This window comes from Paramormyrops kingsleyae, chromosome 14 (assembly GCF_048594095.1).
Source record: "Paramormyrops kingsleyae isolate MSU_618 chromosome 14, PKINGS_0.4, whole genome shotgun sequence".
NCBI classification, from domain to species: domain Eukaryota; kingdom Metazoa; phylum Chordata; class Actinopteri; order Osteoglossiformes; family Mormyridae; genus Paramormyrops; species Paramormyrops kingsleyae.
Window position 1 is genome coordinate 20037140 of NC_132810.1, and position 23760 is coordinate 20060899.

The window sequence follows — 23760 nt, forward strand, 5'->3', positions numbered from 1 at the left end:
ACTTGGTGGGGGAAGTCAGTCAAGGGCAATGTTGGAGAGGTATGTGGGTGGGGGGGGGCATTTGAATGACACCCTCAAGGCTGGTCATGCAGTTTAGGAATCATGTGCGTTTCTACGAGAGCATTACAGAGGATCCAGATTTCTCCCCCCTCCATCTTGCCTCTGCTCAGCTCTCCGTGGGAGGGGCGTTTACCCGGATTGGTTGACAGAGATGGCAAATCCAAGCACCAGCCTCATTAAAATTCAGCAACCCCCCAGGTTGCAGATGCCTGTAGCGGGTTTAGGTTGATGCCAGTGTTTCACGCTGAGAGTCCTGTACGAAGAAGGAATGATCCAGGCGTCAGATTTAATGTACAGAAAAGATGTTTAAATGGCTCAGGCGCTAACTCAGGGGACCCTCTGTGGAAATGGAGGTAGCAAGCTTACAGTCTACATGCAGAGAAAATTCTGGAATCCTTTATCTACAAAATTTTGTAATTATCAAGTATCTATGAGTGCGATGCAGTTCATGCACAAACACAAACACACACAGAGTGCTATATCTGAATGTAAGGTCATAGCTAATTACAGATAACATGGTTAATAAAAATAAAATGGCTGCCCCTACCTTTCCCTCGTGTCTTGTTAGACTTTGGAGAAACATGGAAGCTGCTTGTGAAACCTTGGGAAATGGAGGTGCTTCAGAAAACACCATCAACAGATAAGGGAAATAAGAAGATGGCAGGCCCAAGACAGTTTTGTGGTGCTGAAATGTGTCAGTTAACGTTATGAGGAAAGTACCCTGACAGACAGATCAAATCCCCTTAATTTTGGGATTAGACAGGAGAGAGCCAGTGGATTAGGTCAGAAGGATACCAGAAGCACATTTGTTTGCAAAGAGGAGGGCGGTCAGGGTAACAAAGGCCTCTTTATTCATCCGGAATCCAATATCAAGTGTAAATATCCGGTTTATTGATGAAACCAACAGCAATTCCTCATCAGCACAGTTCATTTAGCATCTATGAGGAATACGTATTTTGCCTCGTTTCCACCGCCGTGGTGCCAGTGCCACTGCTGGGCTTTTTCCCAAACCAGAACTAGTTCCGCGTGTTTCCACCGCAAAAAAACTGGCCCTGGGCCAGAAAAAATGGCTCCGGCACCAAATCAGCACCAAAAGCCGGTCTCAGAATTGGACAATCACATCCAAACCTCCCGCATATCTGGAAAATTCAATCCATAACCTATATAGTTTAGTCTAATATCACCGGTGCCAGCAGTGCAACAACTTGCCAGCTTATTAGTGGAATAATGTTGCATCATTTTTTTTTAATTTTGTGGAAGGTGAACAGTTGATTTGCTTGCCAGATTTAATAATAAATGATAAACATGTCACAGGTCGAAAAATATTGTGGCATTCTAGTGGCGAAGAGATCATGAGGCAGACAGCAAAGTTCAGTTATTAGCAGATTCTTTTATTGTGTGATCCTTAAAAGGACAGCAGTAAACCAGCAAGCGGGAATAAACTCACACACAGATGGAGAACCTTACGGAGACAAAATTGGATAAAGGCAGTAGAGACTGCAATGAGTCATACTCTGAAAACTTTTTTTCAGTTCAGCAGCTTATAAAAACGTGAAATCTGAAACAGATCAAAATAAATCCAACAAATCGGAATACAAATGAATCTTTACTTTACTCTCACTTCTGCCTACGTAACATTTCTGTTCTGCTCCTTTTTGAAACCGGTGGAAATGCAGGCAGGTTCCTAAAAAGCACCAAATGAGAACCAGCCCAGCATCGGCACCAGCACAGTGTTTGTGATAATGAGGTATTTGTGAAGCACTGGTCATTACTGGGTAATTTTCCATTTACAATATAAAAGAACGTGGATAAGAGAAGCAACAGTCCTTAGAAAGTCTTGGTTTGGCGATCTAGCAAAAAAAATCAAGGTTTCTCTACCTTTGTACCTTTCTTTATCGAGTACCTTAAAATTATTAATAGCCCATATTAATATATTAGTAGATTAAAGTGATATAAATTCCGTTAGCTCCATTAATGGGTGCAGTACTGGTTTAATTGATATGTTTAATCACCCTATACGAACCTGAAATGTTTTGTAAATATGAAACACCAGCAAATGAAAACCTCTTAATGAATATCTTGAACTCACCCAGCCTCCTGTGTAGCCCTAAAAGATCAGCAGCAGCTGAGAGGTGTAATCTGAAGGTGATCTAGAGGTCTCTCCATCCTTGAGGAGTCAGGCGCTTGCATGGCATTTATCATGATGTGAAATAGAGATTCTATTAGAAACCCTTTTCCGAATCTCATTGTCATACAATTGGAAATAGTACTGTATATTTTACACAGTACAGCTCCCACAAATCCATTAACTCATGTATCGTTCCTCAAAGTGCCGCCCTTTTTTCTCTTTCAGATGTGGAGGAAAAGGAGGACAGTGGCTCCGAGACACTCAAGAGCGAGGTGAGGTACTTGTTATGTTCCCCTGTGCTCGTTCCCCCGTCATCCCGCCATGCAGATCATACATCCTAAGGGAAAACTGTCTGCTTTCTCTCACGGCCCTTCTTCATTCAGCAGGGGGGGCGGGGCAGGGCCCGTGGAGACCAAGGCTGGGAGATCAGCCTCCGCCAGAGGCCCGTCCAGCGCATCACCTTCCAGGCCGGAGACCCTTACTACATCAGCAAGCGGACGAGGGACGAGTGGCTGGCCAGATGGAAGATGGAGGTAGGTAGCCGGTGCCTGGATTCACGGCCGCGTTTCACCCTGGGTGGGGTCTCTGCTGTCCCGTCCATGAGAAAGACATGCATGTTAAATCAGGGCTCTCGGGTCTCACACATCGACCATGAGACACACGCATTCCAACATGCTCACGCTCCACACCTAAATAGTAAGGGATAACGTCCACCAAAGTGTCCCGAATTATACAGAGTTAATAGCCACCTACCAGCCAATCAGAATATAGCATTTGTTGCATGTGATCCCGCTACAAACACGTTATTACATGGATACACACACAGAGTGTAGACAAGGTGGAAGTCACAGAGCAAGATCTAATGAATGCGGTAGGTGGGACTCTACAGTGTCACGCATTGGCTGTGAGACACGCTGCACCCTTAACAGATATAATCTCACTCCGAACTTTCAAAGAAACTTGAGAGCCCTGCTAAATGCTAAATGGTTGCTAAATGGATTCAGCATGATGCTAAATGGATTGTTTAGAATGAAGTATCTCAATTGCGAGTGAAGAATTTCATTAATCAGTGGGTTAGGATGTGAGAGTCAATACAAGAGTCTGGAAATCTTTACTTAGCTTCTATTTTGAGAAAAACAAAGCTTTTCTGTTGGGTGTCACATGCTTGTTGGCTGTGTTTTGTCCGATTTGAGGGCCGTGTAGTTTGGGGGTTATAGGGCTTTGCCTGTGATCAATAGGTTGCTGATTCGAATCCCATGGCTGGCAAATTGCTTCAGGGATGCTGTATGCAGACTGAGCCTGCACTTGGACCCCAGACTTCAGTCTCAGCTGTGTGTGTGTGTGTATGTGTGTGTGTGTGTGTGTGTGTGTGCATGTATGTGTGTGTGTGTGTATGTGTGTGTGTGTGCGTCTCAAAGGAGAGCATGATGGGATATCTGAGAATAATCATTCCAATGTGCTTGTACAAATGGCAAATAAAGCATCACTTCATCTTATTATTGTTCACGTAGGAAGGCCGATATGCTGTGTTACTGTTGTTAAATTTGAATTGAGGTGAACAGTTGGAGAAGCCATACCTCATTTTGACTCCGGGGCATTTGTGTCTAGGTCATAAAAATGAAAGAGAATGACTGTGAAAGACTGTGAATGTGAAGGTCATCTGGGCAGACTTGCTTATTCACTTGCTAATTCATTGTTCTCTTCACGCCTGTGCCCTATGTTCGAGCTTCCCAACAGAAAATGGGTTCCCCTCCATCCTCGTTTTGCAAAAATGACCGTCCGTGGCCCCGTAACACCGCTAGCGGTGCTGCCGCTAATTAGTTAAGTGCTGTTTCAGCATTTTGTGTCCAGCTGACAGCGTTAAGCTACTTATTCCAAATCATTTACATGAGGTCCTAAATGAGGCAACTGTGGTAGCTGGCCAGACTTTTTGCCTGAACGATTTTCCCCTCCTTTTTTGTGGAATTCACAGTTGAAGGGTTTTTAAGATTTATTTTTCTTTGTTTAGCCAAATTCTTGCTGGACTTTAGGTATATATATTTCCTTTTAAAATTATGAGATGCATTACATTTTGCAGGCTTATGCTATTTATGTGTAAGCTGGAAATGCAATGGTTCATATTTACTTCTCTAAAGTCTGTGGTCATACACAGACAAGCCATAAAAATAGTATCAAAACTGCATTTGCACCTTACACACTACTGGTACTACACATTTATCTTAATAGTAGGGGCTACACAGCCTGGCAAATTCCTAACAATCTTTTATGCATTCTGTTAATTAATACTTGTTCATCATCTGCAAGGTGCACAGTGAGTAACATGTTTGCCGACGAAGCGCATGTTGTTAGGCATGCATGTGTGACTGCCTTCCCAGAGTGCTTCAGTGTTTCTCTGGAGGAATTAACTCGATCAAAGTAGTACATTAAAAGATACACTGAAATTTGATAAACCCAAAGAGATGGTCAATCTGTCTGTCTTAACTTCCGTGTGATTCTAATATTTCAAACTCAAGGGGTCATTTCAGCTGATAATTATCGATGTCATATCAGCTTATAGTGTCTGGGGAAGGACAAGAGGTGGCAATGTAAAAAAACAATAATAAAATGTTTTTTTTTTCCCATAAAGTAATTGCAAGCAGCTGCTGCCTATGTTACCAATCAAACAAAGCAGAATGGAAGCACTGCACGGACGATGTTTATAGCGTGCTATCAGCTTTTGACATTAAATGGGGGGGGGGGGTGGTCATTCCAGAGAAAAGCTCTGCTCGTGTTTAGCAGGAGGACCCAAGCCACCACCAATTAAACTGCGGCTTCTCCGAAAGTGACGTGACCTCGGATTGACAGCCATCCAGATGATGTTCAACCTTTGTGCCACATCTGGGATACTAAGAGGAGGCGCCGTAGATATTAAGCTGTTATATGTACACTGAGCTAATGGAAATGGAAAAGTATGCTCTTTTTAAGCTGTATAATATATAACATACTGGTTCTATTTTGTTATTTTTAGCTGTTTTTATGTTCAGTGGTTTTTCTTCCAGCTCCATTTTCAGTGTGATACAGTTTGCCCTTTTTCTGTTCTTTCCTTTTTTCCCTCTCTTTTTTTTCCGCTAAATTTCCCTATACTCTGCTAACATTCCTTAAGTGACAGCCTCGGCTTGCAGGAGTCGTTCCCCGTAGCACTTCCAGAGGGGTTTTATAGAAACGTTTCAACGGGAGCAGGCGGTAAATCACTAGACAGGCTGAGGAACGGCAAAAATAAAAAAGGGTAGGGGGAGGGAAGGAGTGGGGGGCTTCCGGTGGGGGTAGCCGGAGTGACGAGTTGAATTATCGGTTTGAGTTCCCGGCGCGGTGCTGTTGCCGCGCAATGGCGGTGAGTGTAAGACAACCCCCCCCCCCCCATCCCCTCCCCCATGCAGTGGGCCTGAGCTGTAGCCTAGTTTTCTGCGCGGCATGTTGTCCCCAGCTGACCTGGGTTTGGCCACAGCAAGGAGGAGGCGGAGGAGGCCACAGGAGGAAGCTGCACGATTGAGGCTCCTCCCTGCGTCTCCCGTCCAAGCCCAGCCCTGGCGACGTTCCACCATGCGAACGCTCTCCCTGCAGACCCCCGGGCCTGATTATTAACACATGTGGCCCCGACTTTGACGACATCCCCTAGTGGCCCGTAATGGTCCTGCAGGAGGTGTTGACTGCCCCCCCCCCCACGCCCCTTCACCTGGGGTTCCTCGAGTTCGCAACATCCTCCGCTCTTGCTCAACAGCTGAACTCGATTTCAAGCGTTTCAAGCCAAAAGAACAAACCGAAAAAAAACCCCGCCTGGATTAAGACAAATAAAACCACCTGAGGAATCTTGGCCTCGTCACCACGGTTACTGCAAGGTGATGCGACGTAGCATCACCTACAGCGACTCAGGCCTCCGTGACAGTCCCAGAAGGATAATGTCACGATGCGATGACATCCTTCCACTGCCATTTATGTCCTCTCATCGTTTCAAAGAAAGTGCTTTCTGTAAACACCGTCGTTGATTGCAGGTGTGAGTCTGTTGTTCGCAAAAAGAAAAACCTCACAGCCCAAAATCCCCAGTTGCTGTTACCGAAATACATTTGGTATTTGGTACGTTGCAAAACCACGAGGCACTGTTTCCTGGTATATTTAAATGCAGTTTACATTATGTCTCTTTCATGCCTTGTCATTTTCCAACTTATATGAAATGTAAACTTGGGTAGAAGGATAGAGTTTATTGAACTAATCTCTAGATGTTAATTTTTGTCCTGAGTTTGTAATCACATTAATAAGTTTAATGAAAACGTTACAGAATGTACACATAGTAATAATCATTCTACATCTTATGGTATGTTGTGTATCTTTCTTTTTAAAGAAATAATACAGCAGACTGACATAATTTCAGGGAAAACAATATGAATTTTGTTGATGTTATTTTCATTCTTAGGAGCGGAAATTCCATGAAAACTTGAATAGGGTGCCTACATCTTGAGCTTCTCCCTGTTCCCTCCCTGCTGGCACAGGAATGGGCTGTCATAAATGTGTCTGACGGATAAAAATATTGTCAGGTTGGCAGGACATGCACTGTCTTGTCCAAGTTAGCAGATCTCGCAGTGACAGCAGGAAAATAGTTCCTGAAACGTGCCTCCTTGTCTTTCAGGCGCAATTTGCAACTATATTCAAAACATGGCAATTTTAAAATTACAGTCAAGAAAAGGCGCCTCAACAAGTGTGAAGTGTGACAGCGGGAACTACGTGGTTTTACTAATCCGAGTATTATTTTAAAATTCTTTTCAAATGTTGCCATTAACCTGCCTCAATTATTAATACATATAATCATATTAAACATGTACAAATAACATTAAAATCAAATTGCCATGAGCTCTTAAATGTTACAAATTTCATATACTATCCAGGCTGTGGTTTAAAACAGGCATCAGAGGGACAGTTTTATATTGCAACAGAAATACCACATGCTGGTGTTTTCTCAGAAAGAAATACCCTTAATAATAATATTCCTTGTTTTATAGTCGGTCCCCCTTGTCCGGCCCTGTTTGTTGGTCTGGCTCCTCCCCCAGATATGGAAATGAACCTTGTGCCATAGATATGAGGGTGAAGATGAGGTTTGCAGCAGATTTCCAGCCTGCATACAGACAGCCTCCTGGCTCACAGCCAACGTATGCAAGTCCTCTCTAGCCAACCAGAATTCCTGTTGCCGATCACCTGACCTTGAATTCCCAGACAAAGAAATGCTTTTTTTTTTTTTTTTTTTTTAGAAGCGAGCTCCTTTAGCCTGAGAGTGGGGGGTAAAGAAAAAATTTGAGCCACACGTTGGATTTAAAGTTGCGTGCACCAGAGTTTATGGGTACGTGCATTGCATTGTTCGCTTAGTAGCACAGTGGTATATGCTTTTTTCTGTTCAGCCTTTTTTTTGCAGCAGATTTTACATATTGACTTGTGGTATTTCTGGAGAGTTGTTACGGTGCATCTGTTCCAGGGAACTTAAAGGGAAACCGTCACTTTAAATGCAAAAAAGGGAAGCTAGACTTTTCAGCCGGCTACGGAAGGACATGCGCTGGGAACAAGCTTTTCAGAGGATACATGTTTGCAAGATGTGGTTGTGGTTTCTCAGATCCTTGCATTTGCCTGTTTGAAGCGAAGCCGGGAGATTTTTCCTGCTGTATTTCTTGACTCTGCTATACTAAACTTGACAGTGCATGTTTGCAATGGTAGCTGTGCATTAAAGATTTGAGATGCATTTGTGTTTCTCTCTGTTATTTCAGTTAACCCCGAGAAGGTGACAGAGAACATTGAAAAGCACAAAATTGCTGTATTTTATTGTCAAATTTACTCAGAGGGCCAGGAACTTGCATTTTAAAAATTCTTTTAAAAATCTGTTGATAAAAACGAGCCACTAATGTGCTCATTACAATAAGGGATATTGTGATTTTTTTTTTCCTTATGAAAAAAAAGAAAAAGAGACTTGCCACTTGAAGGTAAGAATGTTTAAATGTTGCCTCACCTTGTACTTCTGTGTATCCAAGAGTAATGTTTTATATTTTAAAAGTATTTAGGAGTAGAAAAGCATGAGCTTTTTATCTGTATATTATTGTTATACTTTGTTTCATATTGAAACAATAATTTGGAAGTTGCTGCAGAAAATGCTACGTTGAACTCTGATTATTTGGCACGGCCTGCAGAGGTGAATGGGTTCGTGTTTTGAAGTGCAGAGTGCGGAGAACTAGGGCGAAGCGCGGGTTCTAGAGAAATTCACTGGCTCACCAGCGACTAACTTGCAGTTTCGTGAAAAAAAGGTCAGCCGGTTCAGGGAGCTATGAGAAGACTGCCCCCCACCCTCTCCCCTACCCCCCTACCCCACAGTCAGCCAAGCCTCGTCAATGGGGGGTCTTGTCTAGCGGGCAATGAGGTGATATCAGGACACACGGATTCTATAGCCGCAGATTACATGTGCGGGTAAATTCATAGCGGTTACTTAAGCAACCGCCAGTCCAATAAAAGAGAAACTAGACCTGATTAGAAACCCTGTGTACCATTTTGACTTAGAGTACAGTGTCTCTATATAAAAATCGCTAAAGGAGTACGACTTTACGACATGCAAGTAACGTTATGCTAGCTTAACATTTGTTTAGTTGTTTTCAACATTGAGCCATTTGTCAGTGAGGTTGATGGCTGTGTTTTATAGCATTTGCATGAATTCTACATTACGATGAAATCATGTGCATGATGAAAGGAGTTACGATAAACAGCCGCTGGCCTGCAACTTAAGTTTAGGCTCTGGCACAAATTCAGTCAAATTCTAGGCTCCGTTGTGTGTGTTATAACGAAAGTACAGTTGTAGCTGCATGTCACTTTTTGGCATTCATTGTTTAACGTTAGCTCAACCAGTTGCCGAGTTTGTGACATATTAAATTTATAAATACCCAACTGCCGCTGTAAAGTACAGTTTAAGAACTTCTAACTTGGGAAGCAAAACAGAGACAGCTTCTCTTTGAAATGCAGTTGTATTTGGTGTCTGGAAAACGTATGGTATGTGCTATACGGTCAGTGACTTTAGTGTAACATACAGTAAAATAATGCGGTTTCTGACATCTACCACGGGTAAGAGATAACTAATCCCTGAATGTAACGCGAGAATTGTGAGACGGCATCTGCAGATTTTATGGAAATAACTCGGGCCATGGAAGCTGGGGTTACAAAAAAAACCATGAAAGATCAAAAACATTTCAGTTCTCGTAGAATTAGTGCGGTAACGAGCGGCTGTTAGCCTAACTAAGTCCATCGACGCCATTCGAATGTTATCCACTCCAGTTACGAGGTCTGGGCCGTAGCCAGCAAACAGCATGACCCGCGCATTTAAATTTATATAGGGGGGTTATAGGCTTGTTGAAGGTGTGTCACTGAAGCAGTATGATTGAGTTCCAAACCACTGTAAATAGTAGCTCTAAGCTTGATTACTTCAATGATGAAGATTTCAGAGTTGAGTAATACAGAAAGAAGTTCTGGAAGAGCTTAATTAACTAATGGTAGCTCTAAGAAAACTGAATATCACTGTATTGTCATAAATTGGTGCCCCATGCACCGTTAGCTAATCCATAATATTTGCTAATCTTTCACATTATATCATTCTACGAAGATTATTTGCACATAACAGTTCAATGAACCTATGGGCTCAGAAACTTGTTTTATTGAATTGTTGATGTTTCAGCGAATGGGGGAGTATAGAACTTCACCTCTTCTTCAGTGTTGGCTGAATTCATATATCACTTTATTTTTGGACGGTGGATCATTTTGGGATTGTGCCATTATTCTAATGTGCCGTTGAGTGTGAGATCGCTTTTCCCACACAAACAGCTTGTTGCCATGTTGCATTGGCCAGACAGGGTATCCATATATCACAGACCCTGACTGGAAATGGTAAAAAAGAAAAATCGTTGATATTCACTAACCATATCACAGATATAGATGTTTTTGACGTACTTGTACGAATTTGGGGAAGCTATTACGCTAAAATTTGGAGTAATACAGAAGTTGTGGTGGAAGTAAGAAAAGGATTTATGCTGGGTGATTGTGAAAGCTGAGCTATTTTTATGCATGCAGGGGGATCTGTTGTAGGTTCTGGTTACTGCATAAAGCTTTTTATTGCCCACAAAGCCCTGAGCACCACAGCCTACAGGACAGTGTATCAGCTTATGTTCAGCCATGACTTAAAACAGGTGGATCTGGGTATGATCAGAGAATATCGTGAGACCCCGTCCACCATTCATGAACAACAGATGAAATGTCAGTCATAGTTTTATTATTGTTTTTCTGTTTTCGCTTTGTGTTTTCTCCTGCAAAAATGACATATTGTAATTCAATTTAAATGCAGTATCCCCACCTTCTGACCTGAGAACTGTCAGGTCATTTAACACTTCCTGAAGTGGTTTTTCCTGTCTTGATACTACTTTACCAACAAATGGGTTGTATTGGATTATACCTGATATATAATCAATATATGGGTAACGGCTTCCTGAACCATTTGTCTTCCTAACAGTCCCATTCATTGTCATCGTATATTCACTTACTAAGCATTGATGTCAACAGTAGTACATACAGAGTGACATCACAGCTAGATTTGTAGTTCACTGTAGCCAGTGTGGAAACTGTAGTCGGTATTCAAACTACAGGCCAAATACTTTGCTTGCTCCCCCTCCGCCACACTGGTATGCAAATTAGTATTTATGCATTATTTCTTTTTATTATCTTGTCTGCTACTCACCCAGGCTTCATTCATTCTCCTCGTCTTCTGTGTAATCTAAATATCAGTAACATTTTTTTTTTAGCAATGCCCAAAGAAAATGTATTTTTCGTGACTTTGCTGTGCCCTGAGATTGTATTCAAATTCAAATTCGACTGAATTTGGTACAGGATTGAGTGAAGAAGAAATGTGTTTTACTCTGACAAACCCATGCTCTCTCTTATGAACTCTGATAGTCAGTGTTCACTGTGGAATCTCCCAAGATGCACCACAGTTGTCCATTTTGAATGAAAGCGGATTGGTCAGGGTGTCGGTCTGCTCTGCTCGACTTCCTGTTGTGGAGTGCGAAGTCCAAAATTGGAAGCGACTAAATCGAAGTGAAACTTGAGTAAACAACCGATTTAGGCTTTGCCCCCTGCTTCTTAGATTATTTGCGGGCCTTGTCATTTCCATTACTGCGCATTTTAAACAGCCATTCATGCATATTTACAGTAGCTGTCCCTTGTGAAAGGAAGCAGACTTACGTGTTAATGCTGTGACCCATGAATTTGGTCTTCCGTTTGCACAGGCAGAGCAAAAAGCCAAGCTGGCTTCTGTGATGGACACGACAGAGGGGCCAGAGAGGCCCCAGCTCCAGAAGGAGGAGGACACCGTAATCCCCAGCCCCCCACCTCTCCAGCAGCAGCCCACCGACCCCGCGTCTCCAACCGTGGCCACCACCCCAGAGCCAATTTCCACAGGGGGCGGAGACAAGGCCACACCCCAGTCCACGGATATGGAGCTGGAGTACGAGGTAAAGTGCTGCTTAGTTGTAATGTTGTTTTACCCAGTGAAGGACGTGCCAAATGATCCGTTTTAAATAAATCATTCAGTATGACTTGCTCAGGGTGGGATCTGAAAACAGATCCAAATAACACGGGGATGAATAGGCACTTTTTTTTTGGTTTTGAGTTTAACAAACTGGGGGAAACAAACAGACACAACACAGTCATTCTGGCATAAGAAAAAAGGGAAACCGGGCAGGGAAAGGAGGATGAGACAAAACGTTAGTCTGTTTCATATTACAGTAACAGTGAAGGACTCATCTCCTCCCCCATTTTATAAATTCGTATAACACACATGAACCACCAACACTGGAAATTCATTGAAATTCACATAATCCGATTATTTCAGTGATGAAGTCGTTAGGCTTAGAGCTGGGAAAGATGTTGAGCCCCATAAACTTTGTGAAAACTGACACGCAGAGTTTTGCATTAGTGCTTAGAAGTGTGCATGAAACGCAGCTAATGCATGTCGGTGATGCATGGCTTCACACAACCCCATGCTGGTGAGTATGTGTGCAATGCAGTTATTGCATGTAGGTGATGCATGGTTTCACGCAGCCCCATGCTGGTCAGTATGTGTGCAATGCAGTTAATGCATGTCGGTGATGCATGGCTTCACACAGCCCCATGCTGGTGAGTATGTGTGCAATGCAGTTAATGCATGTCGGTGATGCATGGCTTCACACAGCCCCATGCTGAGGAGTATGTGTGCAATGCAGTTAATGCATGTCGGTGATGCATGGCTTCACACAGCGCCATGCTGGTCAGTATGTGTGCAATGCAGTTAATGCATGTCGGTGATGCATGGCTTCACACAGCCCCATGCTGAGGAGTATGTGTGCAATGCAGTTAATGCATGTCGGTGATGCATGGCTTCACACAGCCCCATGCTGAGGAGTATGTGTGCAATGCAGTTAATGCATGTCGGTGATGCATGGCTTCACACAGCGCCATGCTGGTGAGTATGTGTGCAATGCAGTTAATGCATATCGGTGATGCATGGCTTCACACAGCCCCATGCTGAGGAGTATGCGTGTGTGTATGCACAGTTAATGCCTACAGGCATACTCTATATGTTAACAGGAAATTAAAAATTAAGTACTGTTAAAGGCTTCCAGCATTAATAACAAGGAGATTTCTGGGGAATTACCCAATAAACAGTATTTTACTAATTCGTAAATCGATGTCTCTCTGACTTTGATTCTGATGCCTGATTACTGTAATTTTGGCCTACTGATTCCCTTTTATATTATTGTTGTAATATATTACTATATTACTAAATTTTAATAAAATTTCCATGTGGTACATAACAGTGTGGTACCAGGTGTGTTAAAATTATTGTTGGTGAATTTTAAGGGCCCCCTTTCTACAGAATTTAGATTATTGACTTTATCAGGCAGGGTTAGCTATCAAAATTTTTCTTTTTAAAATATTGAATTCATTATTAGAGAACTGGGGTTTGTTGTTGGGGACAAATTGTGTCTGATGTAACCTTGTTGAGAGACAGGAAAGACAAACGCTGGGTTGGATTTATAATTAGAAAAATATTTAGTGTATCCTGATGGCCAAAATGATGTGGATCCTGCACGTGGGATATTCCTGGAATATTAGTATGGAGGGGCTGACCTGCACGCTGAACTCCGCTGCAGGACGGCCGTGGTTTCGGGATCGGGGAGCTGGTGTGGGGGAAGCTGCGGGGCTTTTCCTGGTGGCCCGGGCGCATAGTGTCCTGGTGGATGACCGGCCGGAGCCGGGCCGCGGAGGGAACCAGATGGGTCATGTGGTTTGGGGACGGCAAATTCTCCGTGGTGAGTCCGATCATCTTTTCCGTAAAATGAAACGCGAGCTCAGTCCCGCTATCTGCCACAGTATTTTTCTAATCGGCTTATCAGTTTTCACCATGTGTATCATTTTGGGGTAGCATATTTAACTTTAAGAGCTGGGCTGTACTATTATTTCTGGATCAGCCGTGGTAAAATACCTGATTCAGCTTGTTCCAGTCTACCTTGTTTACAGCTGTAAATCTGAATCCGCTAAACCCGTGCTTCCAGGAAATCATGAAGGCGGCCACAGTTTCTGGCCAAGGCAGCAATCAGATCACCGACTTTTCCTGTACGGCAAACAAAAACTCCTAAACTTTAAATAATTTTGCCCGTTACTTGCAATAAAAACACCAGCATGTGCTAATTGCTAATTAAAGAGAAAATTTCTGGCAATGGAGTCTCGCTGCGTCCTTATTTGACCTTCTGGCTTAAATAGCAATTTGGAAACTCTCCTGCTTTTACAAAATAAAGTTCTCTGTTACTGTTTTCTAAACATTGCCATCCCATGTTTATGTCATGATTTCTAAACATTGCCGTAAGAAACCGTATACTGAATTATACACATCATGTTGAGGAATTTGTTTAAACTTTGTTTTAAATGATTACAAAACTTTCTTGCCGATTGTTAAACCTTAAACGTTAGTCTTGAACGTTAAGACAGGTCTATCGGTGTCCGTAATGGACGGATGTGTAAAATCTCATCTCCCTTTTCTTGGCAGGTGTGTGTGGAGAAACTGATGCCTTTAAGTTCATTTTCCAATGCATTTCACCAGCCAACCTACAACAAGCAGCCCATGTACAAGAAAGCAATCTACGAGGTGCTACAGGTGCGCTGTTTATGGGTTTTAATCTTTGGAAATTGCCAGAAATCACCAGATTATAGTTACTGTTCAGTTGCAATAACTTTAGAATAAATGGGTTTGCTGTGAGCCGCTCATTGGCTTTTCATTTCCATGTTTATGGGTCCAATTACATCATTTAGCGTGTTTGTGTTTGATCTTTAATGGACTGGCATCCCAGCCAGTTCTTGCTGGGGAAAAAAGAGATGAGTTTGAAATTGCCTGCTAAAACATAATGGAAAGATATTTATGTCAATACAGTGCTTACAAATGTGGGGGGGTGTATGTTGTTCCTCTGATCAGACGGTTGCCAGTTCAAATCTCAGGGTCCCTAGAATGATTTTACTGTTGATCCCCTGACTAATGTCCTTAATCTCCACTCCACTGATTGGCTGACTCTGCCTTCTCAAAGATGTCCATTGTCTCGGATACACACATCTACTGAATGTAATAAAATGAAATATATGTTTTAAATGCAGTTGTATATATGTTAAAAAATACATTAAAATATATATCCCTGTATTTAGGAATGTAACGTGTTTAATTTTCAAACCACAGCAATAAATGTGTACATTTGCAAAACATTCTGTGGGGGGGCGGGGTTTAGCCTGGGCTGCCCAGGGACTTACAGATGGGACAGCGTGTGTTGCGTATGGGTTCCTAATTTACGGCTGCTGCTCTGAAAGCCAGCTGTCCCCTCCTCAATCCTCACAGGTAGCAAGCAGCAGGGCCGGTAAGATCTTCCGCACTTGTCCAGACAGCGACGAAACAGACACTTCCAAGACCGTGGATATGCAGAACAAGGAGATGATTGAGTGGGCCATAGCGGGCTTCCAGCCCACTGGTCCCAAGTGCTTGGAACCCCCTGAAGGTATGAGGTCTCCCACCCCCAAAAAATGACATCAGACTGTGGTCTGAGATGGATTTCCCCTGGTCTTTGCACTCTGGGAAGCTGGGCATCATTTGACATGCCCTTCTGCCTTCGAGTATGTTGAGGTTGAATTTTAAACGTAACATCAAGGACCGTTCACTCTATTCAAGTGGAACTTATATCAAAGTGTCATTGCAATATCCTATGCAGTATTAACAGAGGATGTATGAGTGGGTGTTCCCTTAAAAAAATGACTGCAGAGGTGATCCTGAAGCCAAATGCAAGTGGAGAAGGAATTCTTATGGTAGCATTATGTTAAATGGTATTATTATGAGTCTCTGCTACTGCAAGGTACAAAAGAATGAACCTCTAGCTATCTTAAGTGTGTTATTTGTTCAGCCATGTTTGTGGGCCGCTGAAGTGGTTCAGCCTTGAATGATCTGGGTAGTTAGCTGCTGTTTTGGTGCCCCCTGTAGGCATTTTGTGTATCTGCGAGTTATAATAGAAACGTCTCTCCTCCAGTTAGCAGAGCTAGTTTTTACGAAACTCTGAGGCCTTTTATTGTGTAATGAAAGCGATGAAGTTTGTCAGGAGCGAATCGAGGAGGCCAAGAAGGTATCAGGTCTGAAATGCTTTGCAAATAGTCATAATAAGCCTTGGGAACAACTTAACTGAGAGAAATTTCGAGGAATGATTACAAAATAATAATACATTTAACGACAATCAACAAATCAAGAGTTTATCAGTTTATAAGAAACTGGGAATCGACATCTGACGCTTCCCAGTTTCTTTCCTTGGTAATTCCCTGTGTCTCCGCTTCTGTGCAGAGGAGCGTAATCCGTATAAGGAGGTGTACCCCGAGATGTGGATCGAACCTGAAGCCGCAGCCTACTCCTCGCCACCACCAGCCAAAAAACCACGCAAAAACACAGCAGAGAAGCCCAGGATTAAGGAAATCATCGACGAGGGGACTCGAGGTAGAGATTACTAGGCCACCCAGCCTTCAGGTTCCGTTCCACTAGGTTCCCATACCACTAAAATCACGTAAAACTGTGAAAAGTGTATCAGTTATATAAATACAGCGATGTGTGTGTTTTCTTAAAGACCATACAGAGATTTGGTGCATGGTGCTTGTGCAGGTGTGTAACTCTTAACAGGTCATGTGATGTTTATTGACTGCGTGTACATCTTGTATGCCTTGAGGTATAGCTGTACTGTCCCACCATGTAACCACATAACCCAACTCCTTGAAGTTGATCTAACTGTTTACAAGGTGGGTGTCCCCAAATGAATCCTCAAAATGGCCGTGCCCTCCTCCCTCAACATTAACCTTTTTTTGTCTTTTCATTAAAGAGAGACTTGTCTACGACGTGCGACAGAAATGCAGAAATATAGAAGGTGGGTAGAACTCGTTTATGCCTGGTCTCTGTGTGAAGCCTATTCTACAAAGAACTCTTGCTTTGTGATAAAGAAAAAACACCTGTAGAAGATGCATAGTATCCTGTTAGAAATTACAAAAGCCTGAATGTCTGCTCCTTTTCTCTGATTATGGTAGAAAAAATGTGTCATAAATAATTTTGTGGGAATTCTGATAGAAAGTGGTCCGAGTACATACTAATTCTAAATATTTGGTTCCTCCGGTATGAATCCATACGGTACATTTACGACATGTTCCCGTGTCCCCAGGGTTGAGTGAAAGGTTCATAGTTCCAGCAGAGAGTGGCACCTTCCTTCCGCACATGAGCACAGCGAAGCGCGGACTCGCATGAGCTAAAATGTCCTTTTTCTTGCTCAGATATTTGCATCTCTTGCGGAAGCCTGAACGTATCCCTGGAACATCCGCTGTTCACGGGAGGCATGTGTCAAAGTTGCAAGGTAGGGACATGTCACCGGGTCTGTCTGAGTGTGCGTGTATGACTCTAAAGCCAGAATGTGGCGTTGCATGGGTCTGATCCGTGTGCTAAAGTAGCACAGGCTGCTAACGGACTGCTACTTTCTGTATTACCTGTCTGAGAAGATCGGTAGTGGCGAAAATCAGTGTACATTACTGCGGTTGTTTTTCACTGGGCAGTGTAAACTCAGGATAGTGAAATAATAATTTTAATTATTATCGTCATTATCTTCCTTGCAAATCTGTCCAGTATAAGACAGATTTTCCTCACAGGCGTTTGTAGAATTGGCACATATCTGGCTCAGAGGGCTTAGAGGCTGTATTTGTGATCAGATAGTTGCCGGGTCAAATCCTATGGCCGACAGAATGATGTCTTTGTTGGGCCCTTGAGCAAGACCATTATCCCTAATTGTTCCAGGGACTGTCTGGACCTGCTTTATCAATTTTACATCACTTTGAATAAAAGTGTCTGCTATATATATATATATATAAGTATATATACTTCCAGTATCACCTATACATAAAGATGCTTAATTACTGCATTTCGTGATGTTGCAGCAGGGTTGACTGTAACAAGCGTGTTCGACAGCTATTGCTTATGACTATAATATGACACCAGCCAATGAGAAGCTGGGGAACAGACGCTTTGCCGGCTCAATGGCGATCACTGACGCCATACCCCTGTCTCAGAACTGCTTCCTGGAATGTGCCTACCAGTATGACGATGATGGATACCAGTCCTACTGCACAATCTGCTGCGGAGGACGCGAGGTGCTCATGTGTGGGAACAACAACTGCTGTCGGTGAGAAAGCCGGCAGGCGATGCCACGGTCACTCGGAGCATCTTAGAAAATTGTGACGAGCCTGTTCATGAAAGTAACCGATGTGCGTCCATTAATGGGCCGTGTGTTGACGTTCCAAGGAATGAGGTGTGGTTTCCGACACGTAAATTTAATAGACAGGGGTTTCGTGGTCCTTAATCGAAATGAAGCACGCTCATTGTTGTACTTCAGCGATTTTTTTGCTCATAACTGACTCGCTCGTAACCAAGTGTTTGCATCTGCTAACAGGTGCTTCTGCGTGGAATGTGTTGACCTCTTGGTGGGTCCAGGGGCGGCCCAGGCAGCCATTAAGGAAGACCCCTGGAACTGCTACATGTGCGGCCGACAAGGCGTGTTCGGGCTCCTGGAGCGCCGGACTGACTGGCCCTGCCGCCTGCAGCATTTCTTTGCCAATAACCACGACCAGGATTTCGTGAGTGCCCATGGTCACAGACTCCCTCACTTCTTGTTCTACGCCACTGAATTTCTTGCAAGGTTACGTCCTCTTTAGGATGCTTAGGTAGCTAATCGTACTCCATGAACAGGGAATATTTGTGGTTTTAGGACCCGTCCACTACCACTGCTATAGACACTTATCTCATTAGTGTGATAACTCAAAAAGTATATGATGGATCTTTTTTAGACTTTCCATTTACACTGTATGGGTGACAAACTGGAAATTGTCAGATTTTGAGACATATCACACCAAAATTGTTCTGGTAGCAAAGAGGAGGGCAGCCTTAGATGCAGATCAGGTGAACCTGATTACATTGAGAAAAGTCACATGAAGTTGTGGTTTTTAAAAATATTTTGGAGACTGCAAATCCTGTGTTAATCTGCCCATTTCGCCCTGTGTGCCAGGATCCGCCGAAGCTTTATCCACCAGTCCTTGCTGAAAAAAGGAAGCCCATTAGGGTCCTGTCACTCTTTGATGGCATCGCGACGGGTGAGGTGTTACTCTGTTTTTGGATGCAGAAAAAGTCTTTGGTGGCTTTCAGTATGCAGGATGTTCGTACTAAAGTTTGTCATAGTAATAGGATATTTAAAAGAACATCGTGACACACTGCCCAGTACGCTCTGAGATCTGAGCTCTGAGTTTAAAAATGACCCATGGACTCAAAGAGGAGAGGATTCCATGTAAGTCAGATATGCTAACAAATGTATTAGCATAGATTGTTGTTGCTACCCTGTACGTGCAACGTATTTACAGTCAACCCGTCTGCATCGCAACTTTCCTCATCGTGCTTCCGATGTATCGCAGGATTGGTATAAGAAATTAAATGGGTATTTTTGAGGAGTTTTTGGGAGTTGCGCAAAAGCTGCAGACGACATAGAAAAACAGTTTGGAGAGCGCCAAGTGTGTTTAGGGCACATGCCAAGGGGACCAAGGTGACCAAAAACTTTTATTTAGTTTTTCCAAATTGCAGGGGGCCTGCGCCCCTTACCCCCATGGTTGGGAAGAGTCATTGGGACTGCCTGATGTCTGACAATACCACCAGATAAATAATGGATCAGTATGGCACAGTGGCAGGAACCAGTCTAGGCTACAGTTCGGAGGTGCCCTCTGATCTTTGACTCATCTGTGCTCAGGCTTGCTGGTGCTAAAGGAGCTGGGGATAGAGGTGGAATGCTACATTGCCTCAGAGGTGTGTGAGGACTCCATAACCGTGGGCATCGTGCGGCACCATGGCCGCATCATGTACGTCGGGGACGTGAGGAACGTCACGCGTAAACATGTGAGTGCCAGCCTTGACTTGCTGAAGTGTGTGTGGCCACATGTGAATGGTGAAGGGAAACTGTGAATGCAGCTCTGTGAATGAGGTTCTGTGAATGTGGCTCTGTGAGTGCACTGTACTTCACACTTGCTTTTGAAAATATGAACGGATTTGTGTATAACTAGTACATAATTTATTTTCAGTATTCATATCATAATGAGTAACTTAGTTTAAGCTATTTAGCTAATCTGAAGCTGTTTTGTAAACTATTGATTGTGGTCAAGAATAAGTCCTGCCAGTTGTACAAGTTCCGTTTTTATGTATATTTTGCACTTCACTGTAATTTTTGAGTACGGTTTTTTTTTGGGGGGGGGTACATTTTTCGATCCCCCTCCTCTCCCCAGAACAATGAAAAGTCTTAACGCTACTCCAAAAGTTTAGTTCCATATTAATAAATACTAGATTTCACTTTCACTTTCACTTTGGCATGTCAGATGCTTAGTCAGATGGCGACGCACTTAGGTGATACTCAGGGCTGACTTTGCATGTAGCACGATTAGCACTCGCTAAGGATTCGTGGGTAATGCTGCACTGGACAGATGGACGCAGCTGGAATCAAGGACCTCTCCTAGCGTGACAAATGTGACATTTTCTCCTTCTTGATTGTGCAGATACAAGAATGGGGCCCTTTCGACCTGGTCATCGGAGGAAGCCCTTGCAATGACCTCTCCATCGTAAACCCTGCGCGCAAGGGCCTTTATGGTACAAAGAGCCGAACCGCCACTCACTGCACCGTGATTCACTCACCATCTGCCCCGTGGTTCCACACAGAAGCCAGTCAATTCAATTCATTATACTGCTTAAACTCTGTAAAGGGGAAACAGGTGTATTCTGGTAATAACCAAGTTGCTGATAGAAGTTAAGCGAGTTTTGGAAAAAGCAAAAAATAAGTTTCATTTCTCAGTTGTACACTTGCGTTAAATTGTGTAGCAGGCATTTATTTTTAGCATCTCTATGTTCAGGCCTATTTGCATTGACAATTATATATATAAATTGTATATATATATACAAATATATATATATATAAATATAAAGTGTAAATTACAGACACGCAGAAGAATACTATGAAAATGCCCAATGTTTCCCAGTTATAGTGAATAGGTGCTTGTAGTGTAGCTCTTGCGCTGATGCTAACTCGCTAACTGATGCTACTGGATGTTCAGGTGAAGTTGAGCCAAGCTGCACTTACATACGAAGTCAGCTCCTTGACAGCTGTATGCTTGTAATATAATATCACTTGTATGTTGCTTTGGAGAGAAACGTCTGCTAAATGAATAAATGTAGACATAAAAGTACAGTCTGTGATGGATTGGCAAGCCATCCTTGGTTATTCTGCCTTGCGCCCGTAGCTTCCAGCATAGGTTCTAGAGCCCCGCGCCCCTGCATAGGACAAGCAGGTATAGAAAATGGATGGATAAACGTACAGTACCATTTAAGTTTGGATGCAGCTACTGAAAATCATGTCTTTTTCAACAAGATGATGACCCTAAGAACACCTTGAGGGTATGTAGTAAGTATTATCCTGTGAACAAGCAGGGAGATGGAGTGCTGTGACAGATGACCTGGCCCCCCCCACAATCCCCGACCTAAACGCTATAGAGCTGCTCTGGGATGAGTTGGATCGAAGAGTAAGAGCAAGCTAGCCAACTTGTGCCCAGAACTTGTGGAAACTCCTTCAGGATTGTTGGAGAAGCATTCCAGGTGGCTACATCTGGAAGCTGGTTGAAAGAATGCCAAGAGTCTACAATGCTGTCATCGAAGCAGAAGGAGGTTATTTTGATGAGTCTAAACTTTGTGAAAATTTTGAGATGTTGAATGGTTTCTCTTAGTTGTTGCAAGATTTGATATGTATTACTTCATTGCCTCGAGGCCTTTTACTATAAGGTGAATCACATAGCTAAAATAGAGACAAATACATTAAAAGCAGGTGTGTCCAGACCCTGGACTGATACTGTAACATAAACATGACCTGCCGTCTTCCCAGAGGGCACCGGGCGGCTGTTCTTCGAGTTCTACCGACTGCTACATGAGGCGCGACCCAAGGAAGCCGACGACCGTCCATTCTTTTGGCTCTTTGAGAACGTCGTGGCGATGGGCGTCAGCGACAAGAGGGACATCTCTCGTTTCCTGGAGGTGCCTGTCTTCATATGCGATATTCTAACGTCAGATCATTATCTGCACCAGGGACCAAAGTTTTATTTTCACGTATTATTGCATTAATCAGCTATATTTTGCAACTAAGGTTGTATGATAGGTTTGGTAGTTAGTGTGTGTATTACAAGTGACACCTAGTGGTTATAAGTAGGTAGTACTACTAATTTAGTTAGGCTGTCTTCAATAGTAGCTTAATCTCCTAACTGCAATGGTTTAATATCCATAACTTGTTGCAGCATATTTTAATTAGTAATCTCCCAAGGCCAATAGGTGACTGAAATTGCCGTAGTGTGTGATTATGTGTATGTGCCGTAAGAAGGAGTTTATGGGAGTTTTACTTACATAAAAATGTTCTGAGAAGGAAAAATGATTGGTTCAAAGGAATAACCAATCAGATTGTAGAAGAGGTAGGTCCAAGCAACTAGAGGATGCAGGACCAAGACATGTGATTGGTTGGAGCCATCTCTGCTAATTGCTTAGTCCTACCTTCTCTACAATCTGATTGATTATCTCTCTGAACCCGTCATTTCTCCTTCTGCCCTCAGAAGATTTTTGTGTAAGTAAAACACCCATGAACTATGATGGACTAGGTGTCCACCTGCCCTTGTCCCATGTGTTTCCTGTCCTGTGTGACCCAGTACTAGTTAACCAGTTATGGAGGCTTGATGGATAGATGTCACATGCTAATTCAGTATCATTGTGCACAGAACTGCGAGCTGAAATATTTTTCACTTCCCTTATAGTGCAACCCAGTGATGATTGATGCCAAAGAGGTTTCAGCTGCCCACCGAGCCCGTTACTTCTGGGGTAACCTCCCTGGGATGAACAGGTCAGCAGCAACATCACCAATCAACATAAAGCCACGCCCCCAAGTGACCACATGCTGACCAATGGCATTCCTGTCACTCTTAGTTTTCTTTTCTGATTGGTCCTTTAAGAAGCAAATGCAATGAAAATCAAAATGTTCTTCCCAAGGCACCTATTAAATGTCTGAAGTAGATTTTAACATGAAAAGTATGTGCTTTAAATTCAACCTTAGTAGTGTTATGTTTATAACACATATAGGGTATTGTAAATTCTAGTTATTGTATTGTATGTATGTACAGTTACATTAATTTCTGCATTTAGAGTATTTTGCATTGAGCGGTTTTTACATTGGTGTCTGCGACCCCATAACTGTCACCATCATCCACTCCTCCGTGTCCCTGCAGACCACTAACTGCCATGAGCAGTGACAAGCTGGACCTGCAGGACTGTCTGGAGCACGGCAGGACGGCCAAGGTGAGGCCTAGTCATCCGTGCAGCTCCTTGCGCACGTGTACGGATTAATAACACGGCAGAGTGGAGCCAGTTATGTAAGGAGAGACAGTGACATCATCCGTTTTGTTTTTTTTTTGTACTCAGTTTGGAAAAGTAAGGACCATAACAACTAGGTCCAATTCCATCAAGCAGGGCAAAGACCAGCATTTTCCTGTCTATATGAACGATAAGGAGGACATTCTGTGGTGCACCGAAATGGAAAGGTAGGATGGACACAGAAAAACCTCTGTATCTACTGGGGGCTTCGTTTTGTAGACATTAAATCATTCTTCCTGGTTCTTGGTTATTGTGTGCATCACCTTCTGCTACCCATTAATATTGTCCTGCTCTGCAGTGACCTTCTGACAGCCTTTACTTATTTTTGGAGGTAATATGACCTCACGTTCTGGCCTGGGCGTATGTAGATGGCTCACAGACTGACCACAGACCACTAGTGCCCAGAGAACTCGGGCAGTTTAAGTAGTAGAGGATGCCTTTTGTTCTGTCTCAGAGAATT

At 43.1% G+C, this 23760-nt stretch overlaps 1 protein-coding gene across 7 annotated transcripts in view; it reads left to right on the plus strand.

Annotated features, from left to right (window-relative positions):
• LOC111857940 (DNA (cytosine-5)-methyltransferase 3A) overlaps positions 1–23760 on the plus strand; it is a 44583-nt gene that overhangs the window by 16604 nt on the left and 4219 nt on the right. For 2 of the 7 annotated variants that reach the window (XM_023839210.2, XM_023839211.2), the window contains exons 5-22: positions 2414–2460; positions 2572–2721; positions 11515–11739; positions 13420–13578; positions 14313–14420; positions 15147–15303; positions 16131–16280; positions 16657–16701; positions 17099–17178; positions 17885–17997; positions 18265–18448; positions 18877–18961; positions 19606–19751; positions 20402–20492; positions 21775–21923; positions 22688–22773; positions 23156–23225; positions 23349–23467. In XM_023839210.2, coding sequence (XP_023694978.1) covers positions 2414–2460; positions 2572–2721; positions 11515–11739; positions 13420–13578; positions 14313–14420; positions 15147–15303; positions 16131–16280; positions 16657–16701; positions 17099–17178; positions 17885–17997; positions 18265–18448; positions 18877–18961; positions 19606–19751; positions 20402–20492; positions 21775–21923; positions 22688–22773; positions 23156–23225; positions 23349–23467 — 2164 coding nt within the window. Of the gene's footprint in view, positions 1–2413; positions 2461–2571; positions 2722–5951; positions 7554–7685; positions 8185–8481; positions 8503–11514; positions 11740–13419; positions 13579–14312; positions 14421–15146; positions 15304–16130; positions 16281–16656; positions 16702–17098; positions 17179–17884; positions 17998–18264; positions 18449–18876; positions 18962–19605; positions 19752–20401; positions 20493–21774; positions 21924–22687; positions 22774–23155; positions 23226–23348; positions 23468–23760 lie in introns of those variants that run through there. The other 5 variants (XM_023839212.2, XM_023839215.2, XM_072698783.1 and 2 more) reach the window with 5 other exon arrangements.